General features: G+C 43.1%; 1 protein-coding gene across 1 annotated transcript; it reads left to right on the forward strand.

Annotated features, from left to right (window-relative positions):
• Positions 1 to 428: 428 nt before the first annotated feature.
• On the forward strand, positions 429 to 14,623 carry LOC104281418 (zinc finger protein 516-like; the record flags this gene model as incomplete). The annotated part of the gene is made up of 4 exons (XM_009879404.1): positions 429 to 1,907; positions 6,847 to 6,951; positions 7,859 to 7,926; positions 14,564 to 14,623. Coding segments are annotated over 4 exons (1,712 nt in total), but the record flags the coding sequence as incomplete, so codon positions are not given.
• Between the last annotated feature and the right edge of the window lie 59 nt (positions 14,624 to 14,682).

Here is a 14,682-nt window from a genome sequence, read left to right on the forward strand (position 1 = left end):
AAAGTAGGGGCTTGTGATGGAAGCACTGACAGACCTTTAACTAGGTCAGTCTTATCTGGCTCCATTATCTTTGCTTTTGTTAAAGCATTAAATGGTTGCATATTTGTTTATTTTTCTCACAGTCCCAGAATTTTAACACGGGTATGTTATTGAATTGTTCTTTCTTCAAAATGTCATGAACGTGCAGCATTAGAGAGTTTCTCCAGACTTCACAGTCATCTTTAAAAGTAAATTGAACTGTTGTGTCTTATTTCAAGATTTTCTTGCTTATACAGTACATTTCGTCTGTAGCATGTCATTATGATACTAATACCAAAGTTTGGTTTTTCTCCCGCTAGCTTATTCTAATCTTGAGTTCTGCTCTGTCTTTTGGGCTCCTTTCTGCATAAAATGACAACAATGTTTGTTTGTTTGTTTGTCCCATTCAGATGAAAAGCCATACCACTGCAACTTTTCTGAAGAGGAAACCCCGATGCTGACATCTCAGTTGGATGAACTGCCGAAGCTGGGAAGCTGCAACGCCAGAGAAAATGAGGCCAGGGAGTCTAAACCAGAGATTCCTGCCCTGGTGTCAACACTGGAAAGTGTCATCAAGGAGCCCTTTTCGAAATACCAAGATCTAAAAGCTTCTGCAGACATGAAGATGCCAGCATTTCACTACAGCCAAGGGCTTCCGTGCTCCAGTCGCATTGCTGGTTTTGCTTCGGGTATGGCCCAGATGTCTTCACACATGGTCATGGACTTGAAAGCATCACTCGAAGTGCAGGCTGGTCGCGCTAGAGAAAATTTGCTAGACTTGCACAGGGAGCATCCTCTGATAGAAAAAGGTGCTGAAGCTCACAATGTAGCTCCACTCGATTTGAGTGAAAAATCAACAAGGGATAATTCATGCAATAAAAATCTGAGTACATCCTTGCAGGCTGCTTTAATTGTCTACCCGTGTCCTTTCTGCAGTCACAAGACCTACTACCCTGAAGTCCTGTGGATGCACAAAAGAATTTTGCACAAAATCAGCTGTAACTCAATGGTCCCCCCTTGGGTTCAACAGAACGGATTCAAGAGTATTAAAAACAACCTGGTCTTTCTGGCGAGGAGCGGGCGTACTGGCCCCCCTCCCGTTCTCGGTGGTAAGGAATGCCAGCCTTTGCCCATTGCCAGATTTACACGCACTCAAGTGCCAAGTGCATTGCCAGGGTCCAAAAGCAGCTCGCTCTCTGCTGGAATGACTGCAAAGTCTGGGAGCACGCATCAGTCGAAGGACGGTCATGCCTTCGGCCACTGTGGTCCACGCTTATCAGGTCTGGATGGGTACAGACAGCCCAAGTTAAACCATTCACAGGAGCAATACAGCATAGCAGCACAACAAAAAAGTAAATACGAAGCAAATTCCAAACTTATGCAAATGGGAGCCTATTGCAGAGGCATAACGCCTACTCAGACGGTCATATCGAGGCCTAGCACACAGCCCTCCAACAGTAAGCAAGTGGAAAAGTACATGCTTGCCCAAGGAAGTACTAGCTTTGCCCCTCCAGGTAAGCACTGTGCGTCTGACTCTGTGAAGGCCAAATTCAGTCCACCGACACAGTATCATCCTCTGTGCAAAAGTGAGCAGTACATGAAACACGAAGAGCCATCGGTGCCTCAGAGGGAGTCTCTTGTGAAGGCTGGGAGTGAGATGAGGACATTGGCAAACTGCACAGCGGTAGCACGACCGAGTCCGCTGCTGCAGCCTCAGCCTAGCGCCGTGGGAGTTCCTCCGGCTTTACACTCCAGCAAGCAGGATCTAGGATCAGACGGGCAGGAGAAACGTTTGGATGTTTTAAATATCTTTAAAACATACATTCCAAAGGACCTTGCGTCGTTGTACCAAACCTGTGGTGCCAACAGCCCTGTCCTGGATCACACAGGTAAGGTTCTCACAAACCCTTCCACAGCTGAGGACGCAGCTTGCTTGTTCCTGCTTCGCTCGGAGCCATGACACGCTGTTTCACAGTTTCTTCCTTTCTCTCCCTTTAACAGTTGGGATTACAAGTTCATTGTTTTTATCATTTCTGGATAGGCTTGAGTAGGTTTGTTTACCGGTCTCTAACATTGCAGCATCCCCCCTCATGCACTTTGTGACATTTCTGTTGCAGGTTAAATGTATCTGGTTCCACCTGGAGTATTGTTGTTTCTTTGTCCCCTCACTTCAAGCAGGCTAAAGTTACACAGATGTGCTGTCATACAGAGATCCCCCTGATATGTTCGTGCTGGCATACATCCTCCTCTTTTTGCTTCAGGCAAAATAAACATCCTCTGGGGCTTTTCTGTATTGTTATTTTGGAGGTTTTGTTCAATTTTGTCTGCAAACAAGTCTTCCAACAACAGCGAGATAATCACTTGTCAGTGTCCTTTGTCTTTCTTGACAAAAGTCTTAAGATCTTTCTTGTCCGTATCAAAGACTGCCATCGTATTTTTCAAATTATTCATTTGATCTATTTGTATAATTAAAAAGAGATAGGGCCAAATACGTGCCTGTGAATTCACATAAACAGGAAAGTTGTGCAAATAGCCCATTTAAAAGTGCAGAGACTACAAAAGTATCAGAACTTTCCTTCTGTCTCTTGCTAGTCAACAGCCGTTTAAAAAGAGGAAAGGAAAAAAAATGAAACCTATATATTTGCTTTTGAAACCATACTCTTCTGATGATCTGTCACAAACAGTTTGTCTCAGTGGAAACTGAAAAGCATATTGATTTATTACTCTTGAGATGGGGGGGAGGGTGTGTGTAGGGGGGAAGAACGGGAGCCCTAGTCCCACCTCTCACCATTTGTAAACCATCATATCATTTTTAAATATGCTTCTTCTCTGTAGTTGTGCAAGAACTGAACTCTGTGCGGAAAGAGCACATGTTCCAAATCGGTGTTCTGCGTCCTCACCTGACGTAATGCTCTCTGTTTTGTCAAAAGCATGTGTGAAGTGGAGCTTGTCGTCCCATTCGGCAAGTGGAATGAAAACCAGGACATTTTAAAGCTGTTAGTCTAAAGACAGCTATGGTCTATTGCCCAGAAGGTGTGTGCAGGTTGACCACTGTGGCAGCTGTGAGGCGATTAAGGAGCCATGGTGTTTGGTCAGATCTTGGTAGAAGGCCTTTTGGAGCAGACGGGAAGGCAAAATCTATCTGAAATAGTCCATGAGGTGCACCATTCAGCCACTCCATTGCTAGTTTTACTCAATCATTTAAAAAATAATGCTACATAGGAGCTCGCTGCTATTTATTGAGAAGAGGATTTTGCAGATCGTTAGAGGCTGCATGATGATTTTAACTAATACCAGGCTCCTGGTTTTTGTTAAGGAAGCAGAGGAGGACATACTCGGTTTCTAAAACTGCAAGGTCGGTGTTCCTGGTTTTTGTTCTTCTGACTTCGCTTTTGCCATTGCTGTACCTAGAAACGTGTCAAGTTTCTCCCTGCCTGCTTTCTTCTCTAAATACCGGTTAACCATTTCACCATCAACTTGGGATACCTTCATGTGGATGCCCTCTTTTGATGTTACTTAATACTACATCGTGTCAACCTCCTCAGAGAAATCTTACTGATCCAGTCTGCTCCCAGCCGTCTTAAGAGGGTTGAAGAGAAACAGTAAAAACCAGGAACTCAGTAAATGCAGGCACCAGAAAAACCATGAGGACCACTGGGGCAAAATAAAGGATGGGCAGGGCTTCCAAGGAGGTCTGTGTTTACCAGCTGTTTAGAAGAGGGATTTTACTGCCAACATGTTTTTGCTGGCCGGTGATTTCCAGAGACACTTTAACTGGAAGTTATTTAGTGCCTATCTCTCCTTTGAAATCTATTCTTTCCTTCCAAGTGTTTTACGGCAATCAAGTTTTCAGAATTTGAAACCTCCTTTTTTTTATGTAGCTTGTCTTCATTTTATATACAACTTCCAGGTTGTTGATGGTTCTCCAAACCAATTGGCATGATGGCTGTTTTTCATAGCACTAAAATAAACAGCTGCTGCAGGCAAAAGGAATGAGATCCTACCAATTGTGAATAGAGGAAGGTAAAAGGACTTTGTCTGAAAAAACACACAACCCTAGAGTGAGCCCTCTGAGTCCATATGCATCATACAATTTAGTCTTAATATGGCAGTACGAGTATGGCAATCATGACATAAAGGACAACCAAAAATCCCACTTAGGTATACTGCTTGTCGCGTTTTTTCCCCAGTTGAATGTTCCCAACGCACTTTACTTGGATGTTTGGTATATGACCTCATCTTGGATCACACTAGAATATTTTAGTGTGTTACAGTGCAGTATTCAACTTCCTTTAGAGTGACTGGGTTTATTTCTGGGATCCTGTCTTTAACATTTGTGTTTCTTCCAGTGAAGAATAAAAAGAGAATTGTTGTATGTACTGTTGTGATACAGCTGCAAACACAAAGCTTGCTGTGCTTAGGCTATGTTTGTTTCACACTGTCTGATCTTCCCAAATGCTTGTAGAGAGAATCTTATTGTAATATTTAATAGTGGTTATTTATTTTATTGATGATATTTACATGAATCACCATATTAGGAAAGAATGGGTTATGGCAGCAGATGCACTATCCTTTGAGACCAGCTTTGAGCATTGGTTTTGCAGGAGCTCCCATTCAGATAGTCATGTTCATTTACCTTAATTTGCCAACACCTGTAGTCATCCACCTCTTTGTGTACACATACAGGATAACCGGAGTGATAACTCATAAGGGTATTGCCTTGCAGCAGTGATGCCCGTCCCTCAAAGCTCTGAACTATCAAAAGCCTTATGGTGTTCCTTAGGAAATGCAAAACCAATGGCAAATATACCTGGAAGCAATCCATTTTTTCCACCTGTTTTTTAAATAACTGCCATAAAGTGAGTGCCAGGGACAGGTTAGATGAAAGTCCTAAGCCACTCCTTGGGCTTAGATGAAAATCCTAAGCCTTCAGGGTTTGTACAGGGTACATCAATTTACAACAGCATCCTCAGCCTTCCCTCACGTGCCACTCAAGTGGGAGCAGCACTTCCACAATGGCTTTCGGCTCAGGCCTGTAAGGGCTGGTGAAGACAAGCATGTTCACCTTTTGAGAGGGAGATTTGGGGTATAGAGGGATTATATATCTTTCCAGAGGCGGCAAAAAACCAGCCTAGGTCTGTCGGGGCTCCACAAGAATCACTCTGCCAGTAGCAGAGCCCTGCTCCGCCTGTCCCTGCCTGTCTGGTGGACAGCACAGCTCTCTGGCAAAGGTCACATCTGGGCAAAGGCCATGTTTGGTCCCTCAACACACTTTGCCTGGCTTTGCTTTCCAGCTTGCAGCTGTAGTTCTGGCCAGTGAGGGGAAAATGCTAGTAACAGACCAGAAAATCTGTTCTAGTCTTTGCCTTACAAGGCAAATCTGGCTCATTATAGTAAGGTGAAGCTCTCATTGAAATTTATGTGATTTTTTTCTTTTTTTATTATTGTGTGTGCATCGTGGGGTGTACATGAGCTGGATTTGTCCCTAAATCGTGATCTCGTGTTTGACTCCCAGGAATTTAATTGTTGGGAGCGTGTTCAGGTACATTATGCAGACTGTGCTGCCATCTGCAGGAGGTGCTATTATTAAAAGAGAAAACAATTTGTGAGTAGTGGCTTTTTTTGCAGCCAGACATTCCTTTTCAGTATATGCTGTGGTAAAAACCATTGCAGGACACTTGATGCCGTACCAGCAGAGTAAAGGGCAGCCCATTTTCCATTCATTTTCAGGTGTATCGTTTGTGCACCCGATGAGCCCTCTGGCATCCTGCAGTTGACTTTCTCAGTCGTGGTTTTGGGGTTTTTTGTTGCCACTTTTTTGTTCACAGTTTTACTCTTTTTAAATGCTGTAACAGGGGAGAAAAAAATGAGAGAAAACTGAAACTTCATTTCCACTGACAACCCCCTGAGAATTTCTTTAAAAGCCAAAGTATTCCAGTGGCAAATGGAAACATCCAGTCTTTCCTTCCAAGGAGGGCGTTTTACCAAAATAGAAGAGATGATGTTCAAACATTATTATTTTTTTTAATAATAATAAAAAAAGCCCAATAAAAGTCAAATGTGTCTTTTTTGATCAGCAACAAAAAGACAAAGACCAGCCCTTTAAGTCAGATGCTGTAAACTGACCTTTGGAGAAAAAGGAGAGGTTTGAGCGGTTTTCCACAAATGCTAATGGCCTAGAAAACATGTTTACCCAGGGCTGGGGGAAGGCTGCTGTGCTGCTACCAGCTCAAAATGTCCGGAATGACACTTTCATTCACAGATGTCTTTCGTCTGTGCCTCAGAGGTCCGGGGTCAAAGCAGCACCGGCAGGCAGGTATGCAGGGGCGAAAGGTTTGATCAGTCTGTGATGGCTCCGCTCGCTCTGCATTTGTCTCTGAGGTATTGCCGCCCGGGGGGGACAGTCGGGCTCTGGTCCTACTCACTTCCTATTATCCATGTGACTTGTCTCCGCCACGCTGGAGTCACTTTGATTTGCCTGATGTACTGCTTGACAAAGCTGGGTGATGGCTGAGAAGTGGATCCAGCTGCTCTGAAAAGCGCACACCTGACATGCCAGTCCTGGTGCGGGCACATCATGGGGAGCATTTTTTAATTCAATGTAATTTATGCATTCTTGCAGTCCTGTGTGTGCCTGGCCTGTCAGCCACTGCCTAGATGAAGGCTGACAGTTGTCATCCAGGGCCTGAAGGTAGCCTCACATAATGACACATTAGACATACTAATGATGTTTTCTTCTGGCATAATGTTTTCTTCTCAACTTTCCTCTCTCCTCTCCCTCCCACCCCCTCCTCCCTCCCTTCCTCTCTCCCTCCCTCCCCACTACAGGGATGCTCAGGACACAAACACGCCAAGGAGACTGCGTCTGCAGAGAATGTGGAAAATGCTTTACCCAACCCAGTCACCTCAGGACTCATCAGAGGTCCCACGCAGGTACCTTTCCACGCTTGCTCTTGCTTTTTCCCTTTCCCACTTGCCTGCTTTCAGATCCAGCTAACAAAACGCCAAGAATTAGATTTCGCATACTGTGTTAACCTAAGTAATTCCAGTACCTAAATCTAATAGACAGGTTTTTTATTTTTATGACTATTGCTCTTGTTCTCTGGATATTGCTTACCTGATCCCCACCCGAACTCCATAAAATTGCAATGCATTTAAGATAAGTCTGTTTGCAAATGTTTTATTTTAATTAGAGAGTAGGGTACTCAGAAATGAATATGCTAATGAATTCTGTTGCCACCAGCACAAATTGAAATCAAAGTACCCCTTTCAGCACAACATAAGGCTTTGTTTTGCCTCATCGTTGCTGTTGACAGGAGCATTTTTGTGGGAAACGAGATTTTTCCGCAGACCAGTCAGGCCTAAAATGGCTGGTACGGATTTCCCGTTTTTAACCTGGCACAGTCTGTGGTTGAGGCTGTAGGAGGCTAAAGCCACCCGTGTTGCGAGACCTCCTGAGCATTGCATGAGAAAGTGAGACTAGCGGGTTCCTCCTGAAAAGTGTGAATGATGCATACATAAGCCAGTCTGATGCAAAATGACAGAGGCCAAATGGTAAGTAATGCAAGAAGAGGGTCCCTTTACACATACACTGATAATTAATGTTGTCAGTGATTGCTTTCTTCAGCGCCGAAGTCTGAATTAAAAAGGGCAGTGGCCCTAGGCTGCCATTAGCACACTCTCTTACAGTAAGTGTTACGGTAAATTGGTATTTTCCGGCCACAGGCTAGTAGCTGGTGTCTTTTTTTGAATGTGGTTAATCTGTAATGGTCTCAAATAATGTACACACACTAACGAAGCTTGAATGTTCATCTGTTAACAAGCCCCCTTGTTCCCACAGTGGTATTTGAGTCTAATGGACTCCGAGGTACTGAAGTTCACACCACCTCCGCAGATGCCCCAAAACAAGTATGTTTTACAATTAATTGGATGTTTGGGTTTTAATATGGTAGCTGGGAAAAAGTTGCACAGTGATACTCATCACTAAAGTGCTGACTGTTTTATAACATGTATAAATGATAATGGTGTCACTTGATTCTTAGCTCTTGAATTTTTTAAGCATTTTATCAAAGTCTGTTATATGGAGAGTCAGTTAATTGTGAAGCAGGTAGTTAGTGTTTAAATAAACATGTTACCGGCTTACTGGGGACTGAGTGGGATAGGTAACTCAGTAATGCAGAGTGATATGTAGTAGTGAGATAGTACGTAAAGAATCCCTAGAAATAATTTTCTTTTACAACTAACGTCTTTTCTGCTACAACAATACAAGTAAGGCTTAGTGTGTATTTTTCTGAAGAGCCTTCATACCCTAATATGCAGTATCTGGCCCTTTGAAATGCTCTCATCCTCCAGTTCCTGTGGACTCTGTGTGGCAGTGTGCTTTCCCATTTCAAGTATGCAGTTTCCAGTCTTAAAAAACAATTCACAGCACTCTGAATTGTACATGACAAAGCTGCTACATAGAAAACCATTAAACTGAATTTGTTTCACCTCTTACATCTTTGGAGACCAGTGTCCTAACCTGGACCTTTCCACTCCATCTTCCCGCTTGGCAGGTGGGTTTCAGGGCACACTTTCTCATGGGCAGTTGGCTTTCATTGTGAAACAGCCTCCAGCAGCACTCACTTTTCCTGTTGTAGAAGGGTTTGAGTTGGAAGGGACCTTAAAGATCATCTAGTTCTCACCCTCCTGCCATGGGCAAGGACGTCAATGTTTTTAGTTTAATTTTGACTACAGCACTTTTTCTGTCCTCTCATCTCTTACTAAACGATGGCAGATGTTTTTTGGCCAAGCTTTGAGAAGGCATCTCCATTCGAGTCTCACTTTTGTGAATTTTAGAAGTTTTTTTCTACTGGCTCAGTAAACCTCCTCACTGAGCACGACGACATCGCATTGTTCATATGCTTCACCCTTCACCGAGGCTCTTAAGACCTTCTCTCTTGCACTTGCATCTTCCTGGCCCAAAGGCTACCTGGGGAACCCAGCCACTTCACAGGAGTATCTGAGTTGCCGTCATGGCGTAGAAGTGGCTACCAGTTCTCCTCATGAAGTTTTCAAAATGGCATAGCACTTCAATAGTTGTTGTGGGCAATGTTTGCTTTGCTTTTGTGGGACAGGAGCAGCAAAGTTATCTTATAGTTGGAGAATAAGATGGAAGTACTCTCGTTATAATGCTTATCTAATAAAATCATATAGGTACATACCTCTTGGTAGAAGTATATGACAGAGAAACACTGCAGCTCTGCAAGCTAGTTCAACTATTCTTTGGTTCTTATTGGCCTGGTAATGCAGATTTAGCAAACTTAAGTGTCTTTAAAGTGCTCTTTCAGTTTCTGATGCTCATGGTTTTAGCTCATGCATAGTTGAGATAGGATTCTGAAGGCATCTGAGCTTTTCTCCTCTGAAAGACAAGATCAGTGTTGGAAATATATTTCAAAAAAAATTCTGAAGTGGCTGTATCTGTCTGAAAAGAGCTGTGGCAGTTCAATCCACATCTAGACTCTTTGTAATTCGGGTTATATTACTGCACAATAAATTTACTCATAATCTTGTCTTTGTAAACTACTGCCATGGCAGAATTTATTGACTAACTTCTTCCATGGCAAATGTAGCTTGCTCTTGCAGTCTCAGTCCATGTCAGTCTGTCTCCAAAGTGCTTGATTAAATTACAGCATCTCTCAGTACAGCAGAATACGGGGTAGGGACTAGCTTCATGAATCACTTCGTCTCTTGCCAGTCAAGATTTCTTCCACAGAAACTGTCGTATGATCACTTATCTAGGAGATCGTTCCTTTTGTTTTGTCTTGTTTGCTTCTCAGTATCAGCCTTTGTCTCAGCTTGTTGGCAGCTGTGTGGGTTAGGATGGTTCAGGTGTCGGCCGTTTCACTTGTTCTCATCGTGAGTGGGCTTTGCGCTCCCCCAGAAGCCTCCACCTGCACAGTGCCTGGGCGTTAGAGAGGGAATATGCTCATTTCTACCTGCACCTGTAGGGGCCTTTAGAAGCACAGAAATGAGTTTGCACTGAGAGAACGGTGCCTGCAGCATTCTGGTAACATTACAGTTTCGCACTTTAAACATTGTCACTCTGTGTCTTCATTTCATTTCTTAATTGGGGACAGATCTATTCATGAGAGTTTATGGTGAAAAGTCAGTTCGAGTTACAGAAGTGCCACGCACATGCTCCGAGCAAGAAACAATAGTTAGCATGTGAGGTAGCTTGAGAATGAAAGGGTTTTTTTAATGCTAAGTGGAAATGATTCACTTTACATAATGTTTCCTACTCACAGGTAAAATATCTTCCCCTGAGTAGTCTGCTGAAGAATAAAAATATTAACACTAGTATTTCACAGTTCCCCCATTCCCTTCAGTAGTCAACCGGATCATCTCTGAAGGTTTCCTTTATGAAAGAATTTTAGGTAGGGCTTTTGAAATTTCCCAGCATAGTAGGTTACAATAGTGCCACATTATATAGCAGTTTTATCACAGAATAATTCTAATTCCACATGTTAAAAATAGGGTCTACAGCCAGGCTTTTTCAAAAATGAGCCAGCTAGATCTATATTTAGGTGTCTAAATAGGAAGCCTACTTTAGAGGAGTGAACCACCAAGGTATGCCAGTGTTCGGCATCACTGAAAAGTAGGACACCTATAGGGGCGTGTAAAGAAGATCATACACACCCAGCTTTAATAATGTTAGCACTGGGCTGTGTTTAATGCTTTGTTATCAGCCCCAATGAAATATTAACAAAATGTAGGAAATAAGATGTTATTTTTCTTCTTTATTTATTGTGGTTTCTTACTTGTATCTGGACACTTTAAAAAAACCCCTACATTTTTACATCAAATTAGTTTCCCGTGAACCCTGGACTATTTCCTACTCTTCTTTGTCTAAAGGACAACAAATGCTCATTACATAGCCCAAGTCAATACAATCTATGTAAAGTCATGTAGATTCTCTTGAAATCCTGCCATATTAAACGTACTGAATATTCTGAATATTTTTATAAATGCTAAATATCCCAATATATCCATAATTAAGCTTGCTTATCCACAATGAATATGTATCTTTATTTCGAATACACTAAGCAGCATCCAAAGAACTGATTTGGTAGGCATGAGTTCAGGGAACACACTCCCAATTGCTTGTACACAGTAAGACAAAAGCTGGCTCCCCTTCAGAAGGGTCCCTGCAAGCGCGTGTGTCTCCAAGCTGCTGCAGTTCTCAAAGTAGAGCTCTCCTTTTCAGTGTCTCTGTTTCAGAGAGGCTGCCTGATGCTGCAGCATTGCAGGCAGAAGCCCAATTCCCAAGTACACTCAGTAGCACGGGAGTCAGTCTCTAGCCTGCTTTTGCGAAATGGTGACAGGAGTGGCAGCAACTTCTCATACCTGTGCCTTGTGTTTAACTTCTGCTGCTGCATCTTTAACAACATATAAAAAACTTGGCCTGCTTTAGGAATACAATTTATCCTCTGTCAATGCTGTGTCAAACAATAAGCTCTAAAAATGTAAAAGGACAAGTAATTGGGTGTTCAAAAGATGTGATTTACTGGTCAGCAATGAGGAAGAGTTCTCTCTAATTGACAGTACGTACACGGGAAGTGTATTTGCAGTGCTGAGGCCAGAGACACCAAGTCCGCCCCACCTTTTGTGCAAATGTAATGAGCAAAACTCCAACCTCTGCCCTCTCCAAAAAGCCACCCTTTTACACACAGAAAATCAATTAAAAGCTACAGCCCAGAAAAAAACCAAACTGTTTGCATGAGTATTTCTGGCTGAAACTTTCCCTGTGCCAGAAGACCGCGATGGTCTCTTCTGTGGAGCAGCTGTGAACACTGGAATTCTTGGGCCTCATTCACTGAAGAGAGAGGTACACAGTAGGTCCTGTGTGACCGTGGTAAACCACCTTCATTAAGAAGTCCATAGACCTTAATTTTCTCTGCTATGAGTATTTTAAAATATTTCTTGTGGTGTTCAACGCTTGAGATAGCATAGAAGTGAATAGTCGGAATTGAGGGGGCACAGATTGGAAAGAACTATGGAGAAAACACTATATATATTGCACGTACATTGTAAAGGAGCTTGGGGGAAAGGCTGTGGGCTTCTGTTACCTTTAGTGTTTTTAAAGTCCAGCAACACTACAGCCCCGTTTGTCCCAAAGCAACTTTGGAGAGAGGGGGAGAAGAAAAATAATAAAAAACCTAAAAGTTACTTAAACCAGTGGTGTCCGAGTTTGGTTGAGTTTTGGATTGTTTCTTCTTTTTTTTCATTTGCAGTTTTAGCTCAGTTTGTTGGAAGTCCTATTTATGACATTTGTTCATATGAAATGTCTTGCCCCAGCTCCTTGCAGAGTTTCTTCTAAAGATCATGATTAATAGTTTGGTCCTCATTATTGCAAATGTTATTTTTAAATAGTTATTCTGAGAGCAAGAATTCCATTAATCAAAATAATAGATAATGAACAAATAAATGGCAACCTAATTTGTCTCGTTCATACATATGGAGATTATAATGCAAACAATCAAGAAATCATGGAGGCTGCTGTAGCAGTATCTGAGTAATGTGCATGTACGGTGTGTCTGTTAGTTTATGAGCATTAGAGACAGGATTAGCAGCTGCAGTTCTTGCCCCAGCACTTTCCCCTTGCCAGCAAACTGGGGCGTTATCTATGCTCCACGACTATTACTGCAGTTTATTTCATGCGATAATCCGTTTCCCATATATTAACATGCACACAAACTGATTTTTTTGAGGTTAACTGGTAAAAAGCCCAAGAAGTTGATTTGGAAGCAACTTTTGGCATGGAAGTTATAGGTTTCACTTATGTTGCTTTTTGTCTTTAAAATGCTAGTGGTGAAGAAACCCTACTTTTAAAAATGGTAAACCTTTCACTTCAGGAAGAATTCACTGCAGCTGTGTATCAGCTGGTTCAAAATCTGGCTGCCCCCCTGGGCTCGGGGTGAGCACAAGGGAGTGAGCTGCTGGCTGGGTTTTGTCATGGATGAAGCTCAGGTGAAGAATTGGAGCACAGCCCTGCATCAGAGGGGCCCGGACACCCACTCGCCACTCCCAGTCCCTCGGCACCTCCCTGCCAGGTGGGAAGGATGGATTGACCTTTTCATGGGTCCCCCTGTGCTGTGTTGCCCATGGCCGAGCGGTGTTCAAACCCTCAAGGCATGCCTCCGCCACCCAGCACCCCACAGGCTATCCATCCCCCAGAAGCGCCCCTAATTGCACCCCTTTTTTCAGTTCTTACCCAGGGAAACTGGGGCAAGGAGCCTGCCATCCTCTCCCCTCTCTCCCTGCCTCCTCCCCTGGCTGGGCTAAACCTCGCTGCACTCCCCCGAGTACGTGGAGCTGGTTCGATACGAGACGTTTTAATGATGAATGCCTCCTCCTGGAATTGTGGCTCTGTCTCTCAGGCATGATGCAGCCGCGCAAAAATGTAAAGCATCTTTCTTGGTTTACTGCAGAAAATTTCAGCATCCAACTAAGGAAGTTTTATCACATCTCTCATTCAGTTACTGTTTCCTACATTTCAAATATACTGCGGTCTCTACAGTAGCTTTTTTTTTCTTTAATTTTGTTGCAAATCTCTCCGACTTAAACCAAAATTTGACTGGTAAATGTCATGAATCTCAGGCCAGGTTTAATTAGGAATTTTCTAAATCTATTAACAAAAGAGATGCACTTAATACATTATGTCAACCAGAGCTGGGCTTTCTTTAGCTGTTTCGAGGGCTGCCATAGGCACAGCTTGAAACTTGCTTGGATTTTACATGGGTGCCGTATTTTATGTTGCATTAATTTAAAATGGTCTGTTTCACTTCATCAAGACTTTAGCTTAAGGATAATGCATTTATGTAAGATTAATCTTGCCATGTTGTTTTAGGATCAGGATTGTAAACTGCATTGTTCCGACAGTGATGTTCTAAATGTCATTTTAAAGCTTTTCTCGGGAGCTGCAGGCTCCCACTTATTCATGATGTTATCTTTAATTTCACTTGATTTTAGAATATCCCTGCTATTTTTTTCAACATGGTAATTATTCATGAAAATTGGCTAAAAAAAATAAAAGGAACATGACAAGGTGGGGGGGGAGAAGCCGACTTAGCATTTGACAGACCTGCGCAAGAATTCAGTTTTTCTTCTTTTAGCTGCCTCTGTGACATCAAACTTCATCCGTTTGAAAATGCTGATCTAGTTATGAATCCCTTTTGGCAAGCACAAAATTTTACTTTTTTGGAGGCCTCTTCTTCCCCTCCTTGTTTTCAGCCCTTTCTGAACTGCTCCGTCAAAATACTGTTACGTGCTCTTCTAGTCCGTCAGGGACCTCATAATGGGCCTGACACACTTTACTCTTGCTGGAGATGCTTAAAAAAAAACCACAACAAAAACCCCTTGTGATACGGTGGGCTGAAATGCGCGTACGTGATGCCAGCTGAGGGTAACGCCAGCGGGGCTGGCTGGAGGGTTGCTCATGGGAGCAGAGGCAAGAGAATGAGATTTTTCTTTTTTTTTTTTCCCCTCCGTGTTGTCCTTCTTGCAGGCGAGAGACCACGGCGGTGCGGAGATCGCCCACACGCTGCCTCTCCGGAAGGGAACCTAGAACCCCGGTGGAGGAGCCCCCCGGTGCCCGTGGCCCCTGCCCCGAGGGGCAACACCAGT

The sequence above is a fragment of the Apaloderma vittatum genome, unplaced genomic scaffold, assembly GCF_000703405.1.
Source record: "Apaloderma vittatum isolate BGI_N311 unplaced genomic scaffold, ASM70340v1 scaffold17212, whole genome shotgun sequence".
Lineage (NCBI taxonomy): Eukaryota > Metazoa > Chordata > Aves > Trogoniformes > Trogonidae > Apaloderma > Apaloderma vittatum.